The sequence below is a fragment of the Cololabis saira genome, chromosome 12 (genome assembly GCF_033807715.1).
Source record: "Cololabis saira isolate AMF1-May2022 chromosome 12, fColSai1.1, whole genome shotgun sequence".
NCBI classification, from domain to species: Eukaryota; Metazoa; Chordata; class Actinopteri; order Beloniformes; family Belonidae; genus Cololabis; species Cololabis saira.
This window is the reverse complement of record NC_084598.1, coordinates 39,023,035-39,047,114: the sequence shown is the minus strand read 5'-3', so window position 1 is coordinate 39,047,114 and position 24,080 is coordinate 39,023,035. Positions and strand designations below refer to the sequence as shown.

At 43.6% G+C, this 24,080-nt stretch overlaps 1 protein-coding gene across 2 annotated transcripts in view; it reads right to left on the bottom strand.

Annotated features, from left to right (window-relative positions):
• Positions 1-557: 557 nt before the first annotated feature.
• Positions 558-24,080, bottom strand: part of LOC133456574 (solute carrier family 41 member 1) — a 61,235-nt gene continuing 37,712 nt past the window's right edge. For both annotated transcript variants that reach the window (XM_061735069.1, XM_061735070.1), the window contains exons 3-11: positions 16,794-16,901; positions 15,278-15,349; positions 12,682-12,826; positions 11,176-11,322; positions 9,979-10,123; positions 9,226-9,305; positions 6,626-6,760; positions 4,175-4,323; positions 558-862 (exon numbers count right to left, since the gene is read on the bottom strand). In XM_061735069.1, coding sequence (XP_061591053.1) covers positions 689-862; positions 4,175-4,323; positions 6,626-6,760; positions 9,226-9,305; positions 9,979-10,123; positions 11,176-11,322; positions 12,682-12,826; positions 15,278-15,349; positions 16,794-16,901 — 1,155 coding nt within the window. In that variant the 3' untranslated portion in view covers positions 558-688. The remainder of the gene's footprint in view (positions 863-4,174; positions 4,324-6,625; positions 6,761-9,225; positions 9,306-9,978; positions 10,124-11,175; positions 11,323-12,681; positions 12,827-15,277; positions 15,350-16,793; positions 16,902-24,080) is intronic.

Genomic DNA, 24,080 nt, shown 5'->3' with positions numbered 1-24,080 from the left:
GCCGCGTTTGTGCAAACGTTGGAAGGTTAATCCTCTCGGGCTGCAGACGTCCCGACGAAGCGTCCGTTAAAGGGACTGGAGCTGAAACGTTACTGACGTGTGCAGGAGCTTTGAGGCGTCAGAGTGATTTTACAGAACCGTCAGCCGCTCGTCGGGTTAGTTTCCCAGCATGCTCGAGGTGAAAGTGCAAGTACAGATGCTTCACGAGCAGCTGGAGCGGCGAGAACTCAAACCCCCGACGATGATGATGAGAACATTGTGTAGAAAATAAAAACAGGCTGTAAAGGTTTCACATTTCATTTTGTTCTGTTGGTATTTTCTACTCAGTGTTTGAACTCTGCTCTGAAGAGATGATGCTGTCAAGACTTCAGAGCAGAGTTTTCATCTTACTAAAACATCTGTACTTTATAAAATGGGAGTTGTGTTGGTGAGTAAGGTCTTCAGTAGATAAAAGGTGGATGAAGCTCCACCCGTGACATTCAGAGCGTTGATGCATAGAGTCCAGAGAGCAGCCGAGTCCGTCCAGCTGCAACACAGTCAGAGTTTGATATGTTAAATAAAACCTTGTGTGCACGTGTGATGAGGCTCTCAGTCCCCCCTCTCCGGTCCAGTCCGAGGCAGCGGAGACCGTGCTGTGAGCCGGGTGGAGCCGGTTGGAGCCGGTCTCCGGGCGTTACCGTGGGAACCATCATAGCCCCAGGCCCTGCACCAGCGAGACGCAGCGGAAGCACAGCGCCAGGAAGCCGGTCCCCAGCAGGTCGCCCAGCGCCGTCAGGTACGGGATGGAGAAGTTGTCCGGGTCCAGACTTCTCCTCCACATCAGACGCACGATGAGGTCGGCCACGTAGAGCAGGATGGAAACCTGGACAGGGGGACAGAACCATTAGGGCTGGGGATCGATTCAAATGTCAAGAATCGATTTGATTCCGATTCTTAATATTCAGAATCGATTATCATGATTTAAAATGTTTTTTGAGCTCTTGTTTATATGACTGTAAAATAACTAGTGAAATAATAATTTCACAATAATTATTGTGAAATAACTAAGAAATAAATAACTCAAACAGGCCTTTCAATATCCATTTAAAGGGCAAAAAAGAAAGAAATTGCAACAGTTCATGCAGTAAACAAATCATTTTAGCTTATCTAATTTATTCTGTCACCACGCACACATATTGCCATGAAGCACCTGGCATTTTTCAGAAGTGTCATGACAAACTGTGTGTCGACTACTGGGATTTCAGTAGTTCACCTGGCGAAAATGATGAAGAAAATCAAAAAAAAAAAAGAAATCGATTTTTAGGAATTAATATGAGAATCGATTTAGAATCGGAAAGTCGATTTTTTTCAACACAGGCCTAACAACCATCACAACTGATGAACACAGAGACCCAGACTAGTGTTGATTTTGCCAGCCTGTTTCAGTTTTAGTCTAGTCTTTGGGTAAAGCTATCGTTTTAGTTTTTATTAGTTTTAGTCACGTTCATTCTCCTTTTAGTCGTGTCAAGTTTCAGTCGACTTAAAGTCTGAGCATTTTAGTCTTATTTTAGTCAAAGATTGTATTTAGCCAAACCCATTTGGCTAAACCCACTTATTATATTATTGTTACCTTATAGACTCAAGAATACATTCATTCCAGATACAGAAGACTCTAATTTGAGTTTACAACATGTTTATTTTTCCGCATTTCTCTCCATCTTTTTCTTTTCCGACGACACATTGGGTTTTCTTTTCCACGTCTTTGTAGGAAAGTGGATCCAAAGATGGTTCTTCTTCTTCTTCTCCCAGTCCCAGAGCAGATCCCTGCGTTTCTCTATGTAACTTTGTTTTTAATAACGTGAACCTAGAGCTCTGCGTTAACGGCATCAGCCTCTAACTCTGCAGCTGCATCTTCTGGATCTGATTCCCCGCTGCAGCGACTGGGATTGAGGACTAACGTCACCCAGCAGAACTAAACCAGAGGAAACTACTGAAAACATGGACATTAAACCAGAGAAACTACTGAAAACATGGACATGAAACCAGAGAAACTACTGAAAACATGGACATTAAACCAGAGGAAACTACTGAAAACATGGACATGAACGATCTTTGGTAGAACATTTCATCTCGTTTTGGTCAACGAAAATGAAGACACATTTTAGCAGAGTTTTTATTTCGTAATCTACATTTTAGTCTCGTTTTAATACCTCTACGATATTGCATTATATATTTAATTATCGTTATCGTCACATGACCTGCATTTTCGTTGCGTCTCGTCTGGTTTTCCTCAAGTGATAAAGGTTCGTTGACGACGATATTTAGTCAGAATTTCCATTGATGAAAGAAACGATGGCAAGGTTGCAGGTTGCGGGCCTGTAATAAATCATCTGATTGTTGTTGACAGATGTGCGACTCATCTGACTCCAAACAATCAGGTGATTTGAGTTGTGTCCACATGCTGACTCAGCAGCAGATTTGTTCAGCAGGTCTGAGGTCAGCAACATCTGTGGCCTGATGTTCGTAAAGACCTCCAGCTCTGACCTCACGCTCGCTGCCCGGCCATTAATGTGCTCATGCTTTTCTACTGGCTGCAAGATCACTATATTTATTCAAACATCTGCAACAAATGTTCGACAGGTTTCATGTGGCGCTCTGCTCGCACATGTGAGCAGTAGCTGATAATGAGAGAAGCCCCTCTGGATGAGATGCAGATAACAGATTATTATTAGGGACTTTAAAGGTTAAAGGGGACCTATTATAAAAACCAGGTTTTCTCTTGCTTTTACATATATAAAGTGGTCTCCCCTCAGGCTGCCAACTCAGGGAAGGAGGAAAGCAACCAAATTCTGCAGTGTCTGTACAGCCGCCCGGATGAGCCGTCCAGTCTGATGTGGATCTACGAGCCAATAAGATTCTGCTCCCTGTCGTTACGTAACCAAAATGTGATTTACATCGGTTGGCCTCCGATGCGTGAAACCACGCCCACAACTAACTCTGGCCGAAACAACAACAACTAACTCCACCGGCCGGATCTTCCGCCATTTTTTCGTAGCGGCGTATTGCATCATTCAGGCAGCCAATCAGCACAGAGCCTCATTATCATAGCCCCGCCCACTCAGAATCCTGCATAGATAATGAGGTTAGAGAATGGGAAGATAAAGACATGGCTCAGAGACTGAATTTCTAATTTATTTAGCAAAAACAATCAAAAGCTTGTTTTTAAGACATTCAAGGCCTGTTTAAAATAGGGATTATATGCCATAATAGGTCCCCTCTAAGGGACGTCTCCAAAAATCAACTATGCCGTCTAATTTAACGTTAATATTCAAGAATGATGCTGAACAGCTTTTTACTTGGTTGCAGGTGTTGATCCACTGAAAATGATGTTCTTGGGATCCATTTTTGCTAAAATAATGCATTTTAAATGTTTTAATTTGTCTTAAATCTCAATCCAAGGGTCTTAATTTTAGAGGGGATGACTGGATAGTCATCATTAAAAAGTTTATTTCATCGTTTTGAGGAGAATCTCCTGCGGAGGTTCTAAATTTGTGTTGCCAGGTTGGGCAAGTTTCAGCCCAATTGGGTTGAAAAATATATATTTGGGCTGCTTTTCTTGGTTTTTACTAAATACTTAAATAAATTATTAAATAAGTTTCCATTATGGCAGAGAAAAGTTGAAACTTACACAATAAACTCTGATTTTATTTGCTTTTAGCTACTCAATTTAATTGTAGTCTTTGTTAGGAGCCTGAATTGGCTACTAAGTGGTGTTGTGAAGCTTAAACATTACGGTTTTAACATAGAGAATGTTTGACTTGGGCTGGTTTTTATTAATTTGGCGGGTTTTACATGGCGTTTGGGCTGGAACCTGTCAGATCTGGCAACCTCGACCTCAGTACTTTATCAAACTGCACAACAGCTAGAAATGAACATGTTCGTCTTCTAAACTAAGTCAGTATTTGATTCCATTAAGTAAAGTAAATATGTCAATTGAACTGGTTTCAGCTCCAGCGTCGGCGGTTCTGTCCTGGACCAGAACGTTCTCTCGGGGAGCTGCTGAAACACCAAACTGGGCAGCAGCCGTTTCACACCTGGGTAACATTTTTATCTGCGTCTGCATGCGGGTCGGCCGAGGGCCACCGGGTTCAAGGGAACCTTTTGGACCAGCGTCGCCGTGGCGACGGCGGTTTACCTGCAGGAAGGCGGCACACAGGTAGCAGACGGCGAAGGCGGCGCTGATGGGAGCTTCTTCTCCCTGCAGCAGAGAGATGGCGTAGAGGAAGACCAGCTGTCCCGGGACCACCAGCATCAGCAGCACCCGCGCCGACCTCGAGTTCACCCCTGGGGGGACAAGGTCGCTCAAGGTCACCACAGAGAAGCTTTGTTTAAACTTTATTAAAATACCAATTACAATAGTTATTAGGGGTGTAACGACACTAATCTCACAATACGGTACGATACACGATATTGAGGTCACGATAACGATATGATACGATATTATAGCAGTATTTTTTTAACAACCTTGAATGAGGAACATATGACTGGAAAAAAAATGGCTTTTATTTGAAAGACACAAAATACAAAACAATACTGTACGTTTGCCCTATTGTTACAGTTTGTAATGCTTTGTAACTGTTTAAGTTTTAAAGAGAAAGCCAGGCCAACCATTTTCCACAAACTGAACTAAAAGTAAATGTCAGGTTTGCATTATGCATCTTCAGTTTCAAACAAGTACAAATATTTAGCCACAAACTGAATAGTTTCTCTCATGTATGATTTGACTTTTTTCTTTTCCAGAAATTTAACAACTAAAATTAAATAAATTAATAAAAGGTTAAGGTTATTTTGGTAATTCAGGGTTCATTATTTTATAAATATATTCTTTATATTCTGATGTAAATCAGGGACTATAATGACACTAGTCAGTTTATCTGTAGTGATTAGTCTGTTTTAGATTGGGCGGAGTGATACGCCACAGTACGGCACTAGATGTTCTAAAATCCTACGCTGTTGAGGGACATTAAAGTACACTCAAACTCGGAAGAAGTTGTCCCCGTGTTTATCCTACTCACGACCCGAAAAAGGTTTAATTTAATAAGGTAAGGCTTAACTCTACACCAGCCTTACATAAGTAAAAGTTCAGAGCTCAAAACCCTGCAAGAGTCCCGTGATCGGGACCAAAACGGGACTAGTTTCTTCTGAGCGGAGTAAGATTTTGGTCCGCGGGTCGAGGCACATTACTAGTCAACACAATAGATTAATATTAATAAACCAATATCGCGATACAGTTTGTCACCTCCACGACACGATCGTGACGTTTTTGTATCACGAAATTTCGTGGCACGATATATTGTTACACCCCTAATAGTTATCAAGATATTTTTGAACAATCCTTGACAGAAGGCTTTTCAGTCACATTTGTTCAAGTTAGCACTTAAATGGTTACATATTCCTTCATTGGTGTCCATCTTTGCAGGAACGAGTCCGTTCTCATCTGCAGCTTAGCTGTCATGTTAACATAGATTTGTTTAAGGCCCCGTTTACACGTAGCAAAAACGGTGGTGTTTTCATGCGTTTTGGCCGTTCGTTTACAGGAAAACGAAGCTCAAAGTCTCCAAAAACCATAATTTCCCTAAACTCCGACCAAAGTGGAGATTTGCAAAAACTCCATCTTCACGTTTGCTTGTAAACAGAGAGAAACGGACATTTAGGCTTCAGAACGTCACATTATGAGACAGAAACGTCACCAGCGTCATGTGTGCAACCTGTGTTTACAATTTGCTTGGCCACCGTCAATATTTTCTTGTATTTTATCTGTTTTATATTCTAACGTCACATTTAAAAGTAACTCCACTTCTCTGTCACTCCAAACGAAAGACTCTCGTTCATCTTGGAAGTAACTGGAAGTTACTCGTGTCATTTGTTGATGTTTTTTTCCAGGATTCTGATTGGCTAGCATGACTTTATCTTCTCGTTACACTGCCCCCTGTAGGTTTGGCTGCTCATAGCACCTTAACAGCGTATTCATGCGGGTTCGTGTAAATGATGGTATTTTTCAAAACATAGAGGGGGAAATATCCTTTTTTGTAAATACCCGGCTATGTGTAAACGTAGCCTCAGTCTCATCTTCCACTGAGTTCTTGTTGGTGAGAGTTTCTTCTTCCAATTTACAGTTACAGTCTTTCTTACAATCATCAAAAGTATACGTAGTATATATCTCTTGTCGCTTGTTACATTGTCTGGGAAAACTCCCAGTATAAATAACACAGAGAAGCTTTTTAACCAGATGCAGCTACAGGGACCAGAACTAAAGCTCAACGCTGCCGGTTCAGTTTCTCTCCACCTAAAAGTTGAGGGGAAGATTTATTGGCATGTCGTTTTGCAAATACAGAAAAAAAAACGATGACCGGAGAGAAATCAGAGATGCTGGAAAGACGACGTCTGTCGCCTCGGTTTTCCGCTCAACTTTGAGGTGGAAACGTTTGAACAAAGATCACATTCATGTGATTTTCACGTTGGAGGACCGACAGTTTCCTGAGTGAGGGATCCAGAACCATCTCCGGTGGAGGTGAGAGAGAGTACCTGAGGAGGTGGAGGAGTGACGGTACCTGAGGAGATGGAGGAGTGTGAGAGGTGACGGTACCTGAGGAGAAGAAGGTGATGCAGGGATTGGGCCAGTGCTGCCTCATCTTGTAGGGCAGAACTCCCGGGATGCTCCAGAAGTGCAGGTAGGTGGAGATCCTGCTGGCCTGGATGGCCACCAGGTTCCCGCCCACTCCTGCATCAGGGAGAGAGCAGGGGCCTCATTAATAAAGCTTGCTTGCGCACAAAACAGGGCTTGAAAGATGCGCAAGCTACCTTCTACGCAAAGGTTGGGATTTAAAAAGAAAAAACTAACCGAAAAATGTGTGTATGTTTAAGCCAACCCTGATCCTAGCGCATAAACATTTTGAAGATATGGGAAACTGGCGACGCAGTTGGTGAGGTGGTGAAATGAAGCCAGATTCATGTCATACTTTTAATGTCATCACATATCAGACTTATAGATCCATGTACACCCAAGCCGGTGTTCTGCTGAGCTGTCCTACCTCGGCAGAAAATACTACCGTACGATCCCTGTTTCTTTTATCTCAGTTTCTTTTTTTTTTCCAAAGGCTTTTTCATGCAAATAGACGATTTAACAGCAGGAAGTCAGAATGTGCTTCACATAGATCTATGTGTATGACGCTTTGGCGGAAGAAAAAAAAAAAGTCAGATCACGCTTCCACATAGATAAATGTTGATGTCTATGTTGAAGTGTGATCTGACGGGGTATTTTCATCTGTCAAATCATCCTACCTGCATGGCATGTCCGCGGTGCAGGACACGCCGTGCAGATGTCGTGCCAAAAAGAGATTGCCTGCCAGAATCTGAAAATGGGTCTTTTTACCTGATTGAAGGCCAAATACAGTTAATGAAAGGTTGTTTCTACGTAAATATGATTTGATCTCATTCTTGAGCTTCATAATCTGAAAATCTGACATTTATGCCCATTTATGGGAGAAAGTGGTTGTGTAGAGGGCGGGGTATGAGGCGAATTCACCTGCACAACCTTCCAGCTGGAATGTGATTTATAAAGAGAACATTGCGTGCAAGTGTGCGTGCACACGGTTTTATAAATCCGGATTTTTTTTTTTGCGCCCGCCATTTTCGGTTTGTGGGTTTACGTGCACTTCTAGTATGAATCCTACACACTCTTTTATGAATGAGGCCCCTGATCAGTGACAGAGCGATGACCTGGTTCAGGTACCACAACCAGCTGGGCTGGTGGGGGTTACATGTGATCAGAAAAAGAGCTCAAACACAGACAAGTATCACCAGCTGAAGTAAAATAAAACGATTGTGCATTATCAGCTTAAGAACGCTGTGTTTGTCTGTTATTGTCACTTGGATAGAAATAGAATTACATTTTCAGGTAAATCAAAGCCGAAAAACATAAAAAGGCTGCGTCTTCAAGTCGACCTACATAAATTTAGCCTTGTTTTTTTCCATTAGTTTATTTTTGGTATGAAGTGATGGAGAGTTTGTGGCAGAAATGTGATAAACGTAGTAGTAGCAAACATTCAAACGAGAACTTTGAAGGCCGAAGTGGAGACACTCCACAGCACAAAACAAGTGTTAACTGTTAATTTGTTTCATCCCTCCATCTTGTGTGTTCTCCTCCTCCATTCTTGTGGCTGAACCGCTAGCAGGTCTTTCACTCCGACCAGCTGAATCCTGGTTCTGGTTCTGTCCTCTGGACTCCAGCCAGCTGCAGCTGTAACGGCGCTTCTGCTAAGATCATTGTGTTCCTCTGACATCTGTGTAAAGATGTCCGGACCCAACCAGAACTCTCGTACTCGTCTGTCTTCAATCCTCCACAGATGAGACGAGAGATCGTGTAATTCAGCTCGGCGGTTGTTTTGTTTCTGGTTCCGTTTAACCCGCAGAAACAAACGACACACGTGTTATTTGTGCGATTAGGATCTTGGAGTAAACATGAGCCTCGTTTCATAAAAGTTTTATAACCTCGAGGCGAAGACGGAAAACTCAAACCAGATTTGAGCTGAGGGTGAGAGGAGGAGAGGAGGAGGAGAGCAGCGGCGACAGATGACGGTTCCGGGGGTCGTGCCAGGACTCGTTACATCAGCGCTGCACCAGGTTCTGCTGCTCTTTAAACCTCCACTTCTGTGGTTTTATGACCTTAAACGGTCAAATAAGTCTCTTAACTGTGAAAGCTGATTAAATCTAGCAGATAAATCAGGATCTGACTCTTTCTGGTGGTTCTGGACCAGGCCCGGACTCGTCCTCTGTTCTAGTGGAGGTTAAAATCTGAGCTTCGTCTCACCAAAAGTCAGTTCTTGTGATCTGGATCAACGTAATCCGTTTCTTGAAGGGGGGGGGCTGCAGCAATAAAGCTTGATTTGGGCCTGAAACACGCAACAGGATTGAGTGGATTTGACCAGAATCGAAGCCAAACAGGCCGCTGGTGCGATGGGGGAGGATCTTAGGGACATGGACTTTAACTGTAAATATGAGAATCAGCAGGACGTTTGTTGGTCTGAACATCTGATGAAGATCCAACCCATTAAATTTACTTTCTCGGTTATTCTGGACACACCGGGCTTCTGGACTCGAGTCCATCAGGACCGTCTTCCAGCTCGGGTTCTTGCCTGAGGATAAGAGTGAATTTAAAGGGCCGATGACGATGATGAAGCAGCTCACCGTTGATGACGGGCGTGAAGACCGCCATCCCCTCGAAGTTTGGATCGCTCACCGTCTTGTCCAGAATTACGCCGCCAAAACTGTGGAGATCAGAGAAGATCAGCAGTGTTTCAATGCATCAATAACCTTTTTAAAAACCCGAATATGACCCCTGGGTTACTCGTTTTAACACCCGAATATTTGGTCATGTAAACACCAAACGGAATATCCCGATCAAATGGAACATGAATTTGTTTTCTGCACATGCTCTGTTCGCAAGGAATCCTGGTCTTTTGAGTCCAGGAATTTCTTATAAACACGGAGAAACGCAAGACCACGCCACACTTTTGGAGTGAGGAGGAGACTAATCACTTCATAAATGTAATGAAGGATATGAACATTTCTGCATTTGTAGACGGTAGAAAGTACCGGGATAGCGAGATTAACAAGAAGGTGAGAGAAAAGTTGCACGAAGCAGCATTTGTTTTGAATTTGGATACAGGAAGAAGAAGCGGAAATGACGGTAATTGCGTCATGACGTTCTCCGTGCGTCGCTGGTTTGATCCAGATATCCCAAATGATAAATTGCCATGTTTACAGGGATAACCCTGTTTGCTCACGCATGGAAACGGAATATTCCGACTGTTTCAGTAACTGGAATATTAGCAATAACCCGAATTTTGACTGCATGTAAACATAGTCATTGTCTCCGGAGTAGAACCAGAACCAGAACTGAGAACCAGAACCGGGCCGGAGCGACCCGGAGTCACGTACCTGCTGATGGACATGGCCACGATGACGGGCTGCCAGCCCGACCTCAGAACCTCCCTGATCTGGGGACTCCTGCGGGCCACCAGCACCCAGAGGGGGATCAGAGCCAGGAAGACCAGACACACCAGGGGGGACAAGTACCAGATATCTGGGGGGGAGGGACACAACATGGGATCAGTTTCATCCAGACGGCTTTACAGTACAGACTATCTCCACTAGGGCTGCAAGGATTCCTCGAGTACCTCGATTACAGAAAAATGACTAAGTTCCTCTGTCTCATAGCCTTGTTTAAATAAACAATAAATGTAAACTTCACGTTTCGTACAGGTTCTTTTTAATGTGACAACGTGCTGCTAACACGCATGTGTCCCTTATAAAGCGGAAGAAGAGGCGTCACGCTTTCCTAACGCGTGTGAACAGTTTAGCTGCACAGACGCCGGCCGGGACCGACAACAGTGACAATGAGAAAACGCAGCAAGTAAGAAAGTAATAAGAGGAAGAGACAGAAGATGTCGAAGGTGTGGGACTATTTCAAATTAAAAATAAATAAAAAAATATATAAAAATAATAAAAAAGGCCCCGGTCCACAGCCAAGCATTTCTGTTAGAACGTGTTAGTTTTGAACGTGAAGTTGCACAATTTAAAAGCAAGTGTTTAAGAATATTTTTGATACTTAGAAAAAAAGTTTGTTTTTAATGTTTCAGGAAATGTTAAGTTTGAAATAATTGTATTTATTTTTATTGGAAAACATTTTACTAGTTTGCATAATATGTAAATAAATGTCAATTATTCTCATAAAAGAAAAACAAATTGGTTGTTTTTAATCAAGTAATCTGTCTTGTTTTCTATTGTATATTTATAATTGGGCTTTAATAAAGCAAAATTAAGTTTTATCCGATTAATCAATGGAATATTTCATAGAATAATCGATCACCAAAATATTCAATAACTGCAGCTCTAGAAAAGCACTCGGAGACCCAGAACACGACTATTTAAGTCTTCACAGCATCTCTGTGGGTTAATCTACCACCGTTAACACCTTTGACTTCAGAAATGTAATTCATTTCAACCCACCAAGAGGGCGTGAGTGGTTTTGATGACTGCAGGTTTGGGTTTTGCTGCCCTCTGGTGGCCTGACGACCTCAGCAGCCTCTACCTCTATAAAACCTCAGGTTTCCCAGGTCTGACCCGGTAACTCACCTCTGTACTGGTACAGCGTGCTGCTCACCCCGGCCAGCAGGGACAGCGTGATCAGGTCCCCCAGACTGGCTGCGATGGGCGTGGCCACGTTGTCGGGGTTGATGCCCACCTTCCTGGAGCCGATGATCACGCCGATCATCACCAGACCTGCAGAGGAGGAGGAGGTTCTGGTAATCACTTTTCTCTGCCTATGCCCAGAACTAATGCATTGAAAAAAACAGTAATGTATAGAGCAGTCACACACCGGAACCATCTCCCCCCATGTCTAGTTGAAATAATCAAGGTGTCAAGTTTTAAAAGGAGACTGAAGCAGCTGTGGTTCAGAATGAAGTCATGATTGGTCCTAGGTATACATTGTGATTATTTTACAAATTGTAAGTATATTATACATTGAATAGTAAATATATTCTAAATTACTGTAGGCTATGAGTATATATAGTATAGTATAGGGATGGGCGGTATGGACTAAAAAATGTATCACGATAATTTCTGGCATTTATAACGATAAAAATGACGATTAAAAAAAATACCAATTCAACTCCACCTTTTTAACTATAAATCTATCACCACATTCAGTCTTTGGAGCCAAATCACTGCTCTAAAAGATACTAAATACTACTAAACATCTTTCTTTCTTTCTTTCTTTCTTTCTTTCTTTCTTTCTTTCTTTCTTTCTTTCTTTCTTTCTTTCTTTCTTTCTTTCTTTCTTTCTTTCTTTCTTTCTTTCTTTCTTTCTTTCTTTCTTTCTTTCTTTCTTTCTTTCTTTCTTTCTTTCTTTCTTTCTTTCTTTCTGGCTCCTTCCTTCCTTCCTTCCTTCCTTCCTTCCTTCCTTCCTTCCTTCCCGTACGTTGTGCGTGGATTTAACATAGAACTATAAATCAGCTTTACACAAAAACGTCATTAACGGGAATTTATCGTTTTTACCGCGAGATGACAAATTCTTATCGTGGGGAATTTTTTTGACGGTATATCGTGAACGGTAAAATATCGCCCATTCATAGTATAGTAGTATAAGTATATTATAAATTATAAAGTCGTTGCAAACTATTTTGTTCATAAGTGGATACAGATCTGGTGATAGTAGCAAATATTGTGAAGATGTGGATGTTTTTGGTTGGTTATTTAATCTTTTATTTTTGTTTTAATTTATTATTTTTTAGGAATTCTGGTGAATGTTTTCACCCTTTTTGAGTTGTATTATTATAATCTTTTGTATGTCTATGTGTGGACCCCAGGAAGAATAGTCTTCACATGGTGAAGACTAATGGGGATCCTTATTAAATAAACAAATAAATAAACAGGTCCGGGTTTCTGTTGTAATGATTCAGAGACATCCGTCCTGGTTTCCAGACGTCTCCCAGGGAGGATGAAGCTTCCCAGTTGAGGAGAGATTAGTGTTTAATTTCCTCCCACCAGAGCTAAACTGCTCCTGGCAGGATCACGTCGGCTCGGCGACCCAGTTGGAGCAGAAGTTCTGGTCCGGGACCAGAACCACAGATGACTCACCGAGGGAGAGGGCGGCCACGAAGGCTGTGGTGATGCTGCTGGCGCAGAGCACGGCCGCCTGGTCCAGCTCCACCCCCCCCCTGGAAAAGGCCCCCAGACAGACGGCGGCCACGGCCGCCAGGAAGCCCACGACCGTGGCCTGGACCTGGAGGACACAGAACCGGGTCAGCAGGGGCAGGGACAGAACCGGGTCAGCAGGGACTCATGGACACGGTTAGGCTTGAAGAAATATCAGCTGAAACCAACATAACATGTTGGATATTTGAATTCCTTTTAAAGGTATAGTCTGTGATCGTATTCAAAAACAATTATTGTTATACTGGGTGAAATGGTCCTTCCATCCTGAGAGTAGCCAGTGAATAATGTGTTCAGAAAAAGGAAAGAAAAACATCCAACCTCTCTGACAGCTTTAATCCTGTAAAAGCTCTGACCAATATGTTTTTTGCGCACCGAATGAAACGGATTGGTCAGAGGACCAGAGGATTGGCAGGGGGGAAAGAACCAATCAGATGCCTTCATTTTAAGTCCCGCCCACACCCCTTCTGTCCCATGCGCACACTCTTCACGTCGAATGTAACTGCTCGCCCTGCTAAAAAGGCTAAAAAAAGAAAGCCAAAGTGCGATTCTGCGGCGCAGGTTGTCCGCTACTGGGCCTCCATCCCGGCGAGGGCGGAGAGCGCCGGTGCGGGTTGCGGGTTTGCGGGTTGCGGTGCGCTGCGGTGCCGTGCAGGCTCTGGAGCCACGGCTACGCCGTAGGGTACGCCGTAGGGTACGCCGTAGCCTGCGGCGTAGAGTACGCGGCGACGCGCACCATTCTGCGTTGGTGTAATGCAGAACCATAAATCAGCCTTCAGTGTGTCCTCTGTCTGCTGTTCTGAACTTCCCTGTTGTGCTCATTTTGCCGGGTTCCTCCGCCGAGACACAACTTTTGCGTATGCGTTCATTGTTGTGTCTAAAAATGATGCAGTGCCCTAGTGCTGGGCGGTATGACCAAAAATTTATATCACGGTATTTTTCAAAATTATATCGGTTTCACGGTATATCACAGTTTTTTTTTTTTTCATGCACAACTGGGTGTTAACCACATTTTCTAATGATTTGGAAAGGAATTGCTGCAGTGAATCGTCTTAGAATGGCCTATTTTACTGTCATGAGGAGGAAATATTGTAGAAAAACATTAATGTCCACACTAGTATAAATACAGGTTTGCATGGCCTCACAAAATGATGCCGTTTACAATGAGGTGATGATTCTAATGAAGTGAGAGAATCAGTCAGACAACACTTAAAGACTTTAAGTGTTGTCTGACTGATCTTTTACAAAATTACAAGGTAGAAAATATTTATCGAACATAAAAAACTGAAAATGTTTTAATTTCCAGCATTATGTTGTTTTGGTTTCACCTCCTGGTGAATGTTAGGTAAAATTCTTATGTGGTTACTTTTTGGTTGGCCAACGATTTATGTTTGTGGTGCGTAACTGTTACGGGAGCGGCCAGTCTATTTCCTTATATTACAACGCCGTTATTAATTGTTCGGTTTTTTTCCCACTTATTCCACCGAACACCGAAAGTGTTTTTTTGCCATTTTCGGCCAAACAATTTCGGTTACCGAACAATCGGTGCATCACTACTGCTAAACAACGTAGCAAGCGGGCGCAAATTTTTTTGGGATTTTCGGGTCGGATCGGGTGTCTATATGCGCAATCTCTCCAATTAGCAAAATACTGGATACCTTCCCCTGCCTCATCATCATCTCTTGCCTCGACGCGGGGCCCCACGACTGCTTGAGACCCGGTGGGATCGGTGATTTTTGTAACAAATTTATCAAACGAGCCTTTCAGAGAGGCATTAAACTCTTCCATTTTCTTTCATTTTTTTTCTTTTTTCATTCCCTGATGGAAATTTCCTGATTCTGTCTCGTTCTCTCGACATTGTGTTACAGTTTGTTCCACACTACATCCGTCTGGATCAGACTAGCTTGTGTCTGCGCTTGGTCTGACGCAGTTGTATTGAACAACAAACACACGCATCATTGCACATATATTTATTGATATGCACAGACTAGTACATATTTAGGTCTGTAATGGAACGTGACTGTTCATATTTATAAGGGAAAAAACGGAAAAAAAAAAAACGGCCCATAGCGTGAGGCCCCTTGGGGTGCTGTGCGGTCGCACGGTTCGCACACCCCTTGCGGCGGCCCTGTCTAAACGTGATATATGTAAAATGATATATCTCACAAACTAAAGCCTGAATTCATTCAAGATAAATTTCCTGAGGTTTGAAAGTCTTCTGTGTTATTTTTCTACAGCTAGATCCCTCAAAACTGTCAATGGAAAAAAAGTACAGTATGTGTCAAATTAAAAGATGATTTACATTTTTTGGTAGTTATTTGCACTTTATAGCAATTTATCTAGTTAGTATGGACTTGTAACACACAGATTATTAAAGATTGGTTTATATGGGTTGTTTTGAGGCATAGCAAATAAAAATACTCCATAAAATGGCAGTATAGCCTGCAGAAATGTAAACATATGCTTAGAGTTGTTCTGGGTCATAAAGAGTTAAACCGGGAACCGGCTCGGGGCCGTTTACCTGGATGAGCGCCAGGTTGCTGCAAACCATCGTCCACTGTTTAGCAGGGTCGTCCATCTGACCCGTGTTGGCCTGGAAGTGCAGAGATACAGATTAAAAGAATTCAGATGTGTGTGGTGGAGCGTCAGGTGAAAGGTCCAACAAAGAAACCTCAGGGGGAACCAGGTATTACAGGACAGAAAGTGCCAGCAGACCCCAACGTTTATACTCGTTTCCCATCTCGGCTCATTGTTCTGACTCTACTGGGGTTTATTTTTCCGCATTAACAACATTTCACGCTGAATTAATGACATCTGCAACATGTTGAGGCTGAATAATAATAAATAGTTCACGCTGCTCTCATCTAACTCGCTCTGTAAATACAGTTTATTCCAGTACTGATCAGGTGTCACTCAGGTTTCAGGAGAACATTTGATCATTATGTTCAGTAATGAGGTGGGTCAGGAACCGGGGGGGGAGCTCGTGCTACTGTCTTTGTTTAGATGTTTTACTTATCTGTTAGAGCAGGGGTCGGCAACCAAAAATGTAGAAAGAGCCATATTGGACCAAAAAACACAAAAAACGAATATGTCTTGTATAAGCCTTAGAATGAAGGCAACACATGCTGCATGTTTCTATATTAGTTATAACTGGGGGAAGTTTTTTTTTTCATTATGTACTTCGAGAAAAAAGTCGAAATGTCGAGAAAAAAGTTGAAATTTCGAGAAAAAATTCGAAATGTCAAGAAAAAGTCAAAATGACGAGAAAAAAGTCAAACTTTCGAGAAAAAAGTCGAAATGTCAAGATTAATGTTGAGGTACAATCTTGAGAGAAAAGTTGAAATCTCGAGAAAAAAGTCAAAATTTCAAGAAAAGTCAAAATTTCGAGAAAAAAGTCAAAATATTGAGATTAAAAAGGAAAGGAAAAAGGAAGAAAAAAAGGGAAAAAAGAAAAAAAAAGAAAAAAGAAGAAAAAATAGAAAAAAGGAAAAAAAGGAAAAAGAAGAAAAGAAGAAGAAAAAAAGGAAAAAAAAGGTACAACATTTTTGAAAAAGCTCCAGGAGCCACTAGGGCGGCGCTAAAGAGCCGCATGCGGCTCTGGAGCCGCGGGTTGCCGACCCCTGTGTTAGAGGATGTAACTGAACCTCTGCTGGACATGGTTTCAGTCAGAAACACGTCCTCACATCTTCTGGACACCTCGTTTTAAATAAGTACGCAGCTTAATCTTTAATGAAAACCTCAAATGTTTCATCTGTGCTCAGCTGTGAAATTAATTTAACTTCTGGATGTTAAACTGGATTTTGATCCAAAGCAGACATTTATCTTTGTTTGGTTTGGGTTTAGAAACTGAACTAAACTAAAAAGCACATCCTCCTTTAAACACCAGTGATCAGGACGGAGCCTACCAAACATTTCTTACATGACTGCACTGTGATTCTCATTGATTATGTTGTAGCAGGAGCTTCTATAAGACTGAAACATGAGATTTTCTAACCATTTAAGGTGGAACTGCTTCACTTCTAGGATAAGTAACTCACGGCAGTGGAGAGTCGGGCGGCCAGAGTCATCTCCAGGTTTCCTTTGAGTCCAACCAGAGCAGGAACCAGGATGAAGACCTCCGTGATCACCTTAAACACCTCCCAGTGCTGCAACACAAACACACACACACCCGGGTTAGTCTACATGGAGATTAATTTCTCCCTTAAACTACACACACACGTATTTAAATATCAAATGGGACATTTGACGTTACAGAACAGGTGAAATGTCCCATGAGGCCACACACATCTGCTGAGGAAAGAAGAGTCTCTACTACTTTTCTAATCCTCTGTCCCAGCAGACACACGCAGTGAACTGTGGGATGTGCTGCCCCCTTGTGGCCAGAGACGGTACTGCTATTGAGCCACATCTCAGACACAAAGGCAACAGTCCTCAAAAATAAAACCCATTTAGCTGTTTTTACTGCTGCATCAGTAATAATATCTTGAGAGTAAACACTTCCTTACTGTTATTTTAGTAAAACTAACACGTGAAATGCTGTTTGAACACCGGCCAAAAGCAAATACTGTGTTTTTTCATATAGGATTGTCTCAGAAAATTTGAATATTGTGATAAAGTTCTTTATTTTCTGTAATGCAAAAATGTCATACATTCTGAATTCATTACAAATCAACTGAAATATTGCAAGCCTTTTATTATTTTAATATTGCTGATCATGGCTTAGAGTTTAAGATTAAGATTCACAGAATATTCAAATTTTTTGAGATAGGATATTTGAGTTTTCTTAAACTGTAAGCCATGATCAGCAATATTAAAATAATAAAAGGCTTGCAATATTTCAGTTGATTTGTAATTAATCCAGAATGTATGACATTTTTGTTTTTTTTAATTGCATTACAGAAAATAAAGAACTTTATCACAATATTCTAATTTTCTGAGACAGTCCTGTAGTTGGAACTGTTTTTTTTTTAAAGATTTTTTGGGCTCTAGTGGCCCTTTATTGAAGTTGCAGACATGACGGAGGTAGAGAATAAGGGATGACATGCAGCAAAGGTGCGCAGGCCGGGATTCTAACCTGCAGGAGGACTGTAGCGTCAATATACGAGCCGCTGCTTAACTCACTGCACCACCCAGCGGCTCAAAAACGTATGTTTACAAAAGAAAAGAAAAGTAAAAATCGTCCGTGTCCTCACTGCCCCCCCGAACCTGATCCCCACTGATGCAGTTAAATAACACCGTCATATTCCGGTCTAACCTGGAAACCTACTTTCCAGCTCTCTGAGCATCAGCTGACGTCACGCCGCCCGACGCAGGTTCAGCGGGTTTACCCTTAATTCAGTCTGCTGGGTGTTGTGTGACCGACTCCTGCTGGCTGGTCTGAGCGCTTCACGTCTTTAAATAGAAAGGAGAGCAGCAGAGACGAGGGGATGGAGAGACGGACGGAGCCGGTGGAAACGTGACAGCAGGAGGGAAAGTGAAGATGCTGAACGTACGGAGACGACGACCGGCGGAGAATCACACATGAATATATAATACAGGTCGCATTATTCATCTGGCGTTTGACGTACGAGGACAGAAACCACTTTGCTCCACCAGAACATGTGAATGAGGCGCATGATTATGTGTTTTTTGAAATAAAACTAAACTTTCAGATTTAAGAGGTTTCACAATAACGTGGCTTTTACTATCTAGGGATTAAAGCCACTTGTCTTCATCCCGGGAGCTGACTGGGTGAAGTGAAGGTTGCTCCCTCGCTGCTTCAGGAGTAATGAAGCAGATGAAGAGTTCAGGAGGTTCAGACTCCAGAAACCCTCCATGTTTCACAGACTTGTAGCATCGATGTCCTTTTATACAAATGCAGGATGATAGTTGGACGTGAATCAGACAATTAGTGAAGAAAGACGATCCAGCGTACAGAGGGGTTAGTTAAAGGAGACCTATTATGGCATCTAATATCTATTTTAAACAGGTCTTGAATGTCTTAAAAACAAGCTTTTGATTGTTTTTGCTAAATAAATGAGAAATTCATCCTCTGAGGAATGTCTTTATAATCTCATTCTCTAACCTCATTATCTATGCAGGATTCTGAGTGGGCGGGGCTATGAGGCTCTGTGCTGATTGGCTGCCTGAATGACGCGATACACCGCTACGAAAAAATGGCGGAAGCTCCGGCCGGCGGAGTTAAAGCGCGTCCGTGTCTTCATCGTGTCATAACTGCATGCAATGCGAGCGAGCGTCAGTGACAAAATAAATTATATTGCTTTATTTTCTATTGGACTGTCCTAACTGGCCGCAGCGCCGTTTTGAGCTGAACATTTGTCGGACGCCCTGCTTCTATTTCCTTCCTGTCGCTCGCGTTGAAAGCCGGTTGAAAGCGCTGTAGGAAACGGTCACGGATGAGGAACAGCTGATCCAGTTAGTTGAAATGAGAAGTTATCTCTATGATTCCTCCTCATTTCACTACAAAAACCTCAATAAAGTTCAGCTGCTGGAGGGAGACGGACAGAGAGCGTCCGATGTCACGCATTGCAATGCGATAGTCGGGCTCTCGCGTGCAGTTACACGGTTGGATAGTTGTGTGTGTGGTTTGCATTTTGGTTACGTAACAAAAATTAGCAGAATCTTATTGGCTCGTAGATCCACATCACACTGGACGGCTCATCCGGGCGGCTGTACAGACACTGCAGAATTTGGTTACTTTCCTCCTTCTCTGAGTTGGCAGGCTGAGGGGAGACCACTTTATATATGTTAAAGCAAGAAAAAACATGTTTTCCATAATAGGTCCCCTTTAAAGTTAGTAGGAGACGATAATGTTTATCACCGACACCATCGATGCCACTTCTGATTCCAACTAAACAGAAGAACTAAACTACAACTAATGTCGCGGTTGGAACAAGTATTTAAGTTTTTCATAATTAGCTGTGCATTAATGAGCATTTGAACAAGTTTAGACGGACCGAGCCAGGAGGACACCAGGGGACGGGTTGAGGACAGGAAGGACATGAGCGATGGTGGGACGAAGTCAGACGAGGTCAGATCAGACCAGTGACTCGCTAAAGAGAAAATCAATGAGCAAACAGCTCCTGCTCAACCAACCGGGGAGGAAACTCCAACACCCTCGGAGACACGGAGACGACGAGTTTATGTGAACAGTAGATGTCCAAAAAACTAGTGATGCAAACGACCGACTATGTTTGTATTTAAGGAGCAATTATGGTTTTGAGAAGAAATGAGACACAAAATACAGGAAACAGCAGAAGAGATGCAAATATGTACCCGGAGTGTGTTTAATTAACACTAATAAAAGTACCGGTGTGTGAGGTCAACTAGTGTTTAATTAGTACTGATAAAAGTAGAAACCTTCAGGATGGAAATAAAAGAAACAATAATTCTGGTAACGAGTCAGAGGAGACAACTCTGCAAACGACTCCAAACACTTCTGGGACAGAGAGCGTTCACTAGAACTCGTCATCTTAGTTATTTACAGAGGTGTCAAGTAACAAAGTACAAATACTTTGTTACCTTACTTAAGTAGAAATTTTGGTTATCTTTACTTCACTGGAGTAATTATTTTTCAGACGACTTTTTACTTTTACTCCTTACATTTTCACGCAATTATCTGTACTTTTTACTCCTTGCATTTTAAAAACAGCCTCGTTATTCTATTTCATTTCTGCCTTTAAAAAAAAACTATCCAGTTAAATTGCTCCATCCTGATAGAGTGAATTTGGTTGTGGTTGTTTCAGATGTTCTTGTCCAGTTTTGTTCTTACATCCGTTCCCTCAGATTCCTGCAACTAAACTTGGATGTTCATTCCAATAAAGGTTAGGATAAATGATAACATGCCTCTGAAGTTTGACTTTTTGCACCATTACAATACTTATAGGCAACTAGTCATCATATCTCCTGCTCTCTGAAACACATGTTAATGCTCAATAGTACACATATATGCTTCTTTAATATATTTGCATTATACTAAGATACATTCATTTTCAATGGCTTTTGTCCTTAATGGCTTTTTTCCCCCCTTACATTACTTTTACTTTTATACTTTAAGTAGTTGTGAGAAAGTGAGCAACCCCTCCCCTTCTCACCTGACTCTTTTTTAAATGTATGTGGAGGATTGGGTGTGGTCTGCAGAGGAGCAGCACACAGGTGTACCTGGTTCTGCTAATTGGAGCCCACCTGTGTCCAATCAACCTCTCCACCCTGCCTGGGTTTAAAAACAGCAGCTGCATACCAGAAAAAGGGGCTGCTGAATGGAGGAAGCTTGCTGAGAGGCTATGCCCCATTGTGCCTTCTTTTTTGCAATACTGATTTTGCCCTCCGCCTGTACGTGTTATTTTTACAATTAAAAGCCTTATTTTTTTTGGCATTCTACGCTCTGCAAGGTTCTTTTTACACCTCATCACCCAGGTCCAGTTTTGCCTTGTCCCCTTGTACGTGGGGAGGCCGCTCTGGTTCCTCACATTTGGTGTCAGGAGTGGGATCTTTGGCGCCACCTGAAAACTGGAGAGAAGAGGTGGGAAGCGACGCCGTGGGTTTGGCTGGGAGACCCGGTGACCAGCAGGAGTCTGGGAGACCCGGTGACCAGCAGGAGTCTGGGAGACCCGGTGACCAGCAGGAGTCTGGGAGACCCGGTGACCAGCAGGAGTCTGGGAGACCCGGTGACCAGCAGGAGTCTGGGAGACCCGGTGACCAGCAGGAGTCTGGGAGACCCGGTGACCAGCAGGAGTCTGGGAGACCCGGTGACCAGCAGGAGTCTGGGAGACCCGGTGACCAGCAGGAGTCTGGGCGACCCGGTGACCAGCAGGAGTCTGGGATACCCGGTGACCAGCAGGAGGTCTGTAACCGGCAGGATGCGTCCTCGGAGACCGGGAGGAAGCGTCCTCGGATACCGGGAGGAAGCGTCCTCGGATACCGGGAGGAAGCGTCCTCGGATACCGGGAGGAAGCGTCCTCGGATACCGGGAGGAAGCGTCCTCGGCAACTGGGAGGAAGCGTCCTCGGATACCGGGAGGAAGCGTCCTCGGATACCGGGAGGAAGCGTCCTCGGATACCGGGAGGAAGCGTCCTCGGATACCGGGAGGAAGCGTCCTCGGCAACTGGGAGGAAGCGTCCTCGGATACCGGGAGGAAGCGTCCTCGGATACCGGGAGGAAGCGTCCTCGGATACCGGGAGGAAGCGTCCTCGGATACCGGGAGGAAGCGTCCTCGGATACCGGGAGGAAGCGTCCTCGGATACCGGGAGGAAGCGTCCTCGGCAACTGGGAGGAAGCGTCCTCGGATACCGGGAGGAAGCGTCCTCGGATACCGGGAGGAAGCGTCCTCGGATACCGGGAGGAAGCGTCCTCGGATACCGGGAGGAAGCGTCCTCGGATACCGGGAGGAAGCGTCCTCGGCAACTGGGAGGAAGCGTCCTCGGATACCGGGAGGAAGCGTCCTCGGCAACTGGGAGGAAGCGTCCTCGGATACCGGGAGGAAGCGTCCTCGGATACCGGGAGGAAGCGTCCTCGGATACCGGGAGGAAGCGTCCTCGGATACCGGGAGGAAGCGTCCTCGGATACCGGGAGGAAGCGTCCTCGGATACCGGGAGGAAGCGTCCTCGGATACCGGGAGGAAGCGGCCGGCAACCGGAGGAAATGGCCGTTTCCTGTCTCGCAACGGGGTTGGCGAGACTCCAGAGGGGGAGGGAAGTGTGAGAAAGTGAGCAACCCCTCCCCTTCTCACCTGACTCTTTTTTAAATGTATGTGGAGGATTGGGTGTGGTCTGCAGAGGAGCAGCACACAGGTGTACCTGGTTCTGCTAATTGGAGCCCACCTGTGTCCAATCAACCTCTCCACCCTGCCTGGGTTTAAAAACAGCAGCTGCATACCAGAAAAAGGGGCTGCTGAATGGAGGAAGCTTGCTGAGAGGCTATGCCCCATTGTGCCTTCTTTTTTGCAATACTGATTTTGCCCTCCGCCTGTACGTGTTATTTTTACAATTAAAAGCCTTATTTTTTTTGGCATTCTACGCTCTGCAAGGTTCTTTTTACACCTCATCACCCAGGTCCAGTTTTGCCTTGTCCCCTTGTACGTGGGGAGGCCGCTCTGGTTCCTCACAGTAGTTTTGAAACCAGTACTTTTATACTTTTACTTGAGTAAAAAACTTGAGTTGATACTTCAACTTCTACAGGAGTATTTTTAAACTCTAGTATCTATACTTCTACCTGAGTAATGAATGTGAATACTTTTGACACCTCTGGTTATTTAAGAACATGTGATTTAGTAACCAGTAAGTACCGGTTCTTACCGGTGAACACAGAAACCGTCTCTAGCTGCGAGGCTACAGGTAAACTGGTGATGAAGCTTTTTAGTTTGGAGACGGGATTTTCTTTTAGTCTGACGTGGAAATATTTTGGGCCTCAGACATTTCTGGACTGATCTCTCTGCACTTGGCCCTTTTTCTTGTCCTGATTCTGGTCCCGTTGGAGGTTTTCCCTTTATTTCTAGCCTCCGTAAAAAGACCCGCACCGTTTGTTTGCGTCTCCGTGTAATTACAGCAAACATTAATGGCGGTGAGGGATTTACTCCTGCAGAGCTGAGCTTTTCTTCTACCTCCTTTACGTAACCAGACGTGGCTGATGCTCCACAGCTGCCGGGTCTCTGGCTGATGCTTTAATGAATTATAGTAAACAAACACTGGTATTGTTACACACCTGAAGTGGACTGAATGATGAATTAAGATTATAAACTGAAGTATAGTGTAACTTTGTAAAGGTGAAGCGGCTTCCGTGTAAAAGCACAAGTCACCGCGGTGAATAATTCAGGCATCATGAACAGGTGATTTAAGAGGAGAGGGGGAATAAAAGCATGAAGGGAATGTGGAGCGGTACGGACGTGTGGTTGCTCTGCTCCGGTTCTGGCTGATGTCTGGCTGACGGTTCTGGCTGACGGTTCGCTGACGGCAGGAACAGCATCCTGGGACGTGGCCCACTTCCACTGGAAGACGTGCCAGGAGCCGACACGGCCGAAATACGTCAGAGACATCAACATCTTTTAAGAGCTTTTTATACTCTTTCAATTATTTAAGTTTAGTCTACATGGAGATTAATTTCTCCCTTAAACTACTTCCATCTCTGTTGTACGGGAGGTTTTCTCTCATAAACAAAGTTAAGATCCTGTCACTCTTCATCCTCTGTGTCCCACGTTTGGATCTGAACCAGGAGGATCAGAGATCAGAGATCAAACCACTTCTGCTTCATCAATGAAGAAGGTTTGTCTACTGATGCAGCTGCTGCTTTTATTACTACCATCCTTTCATCAGTCATTATTTCTCATCTCA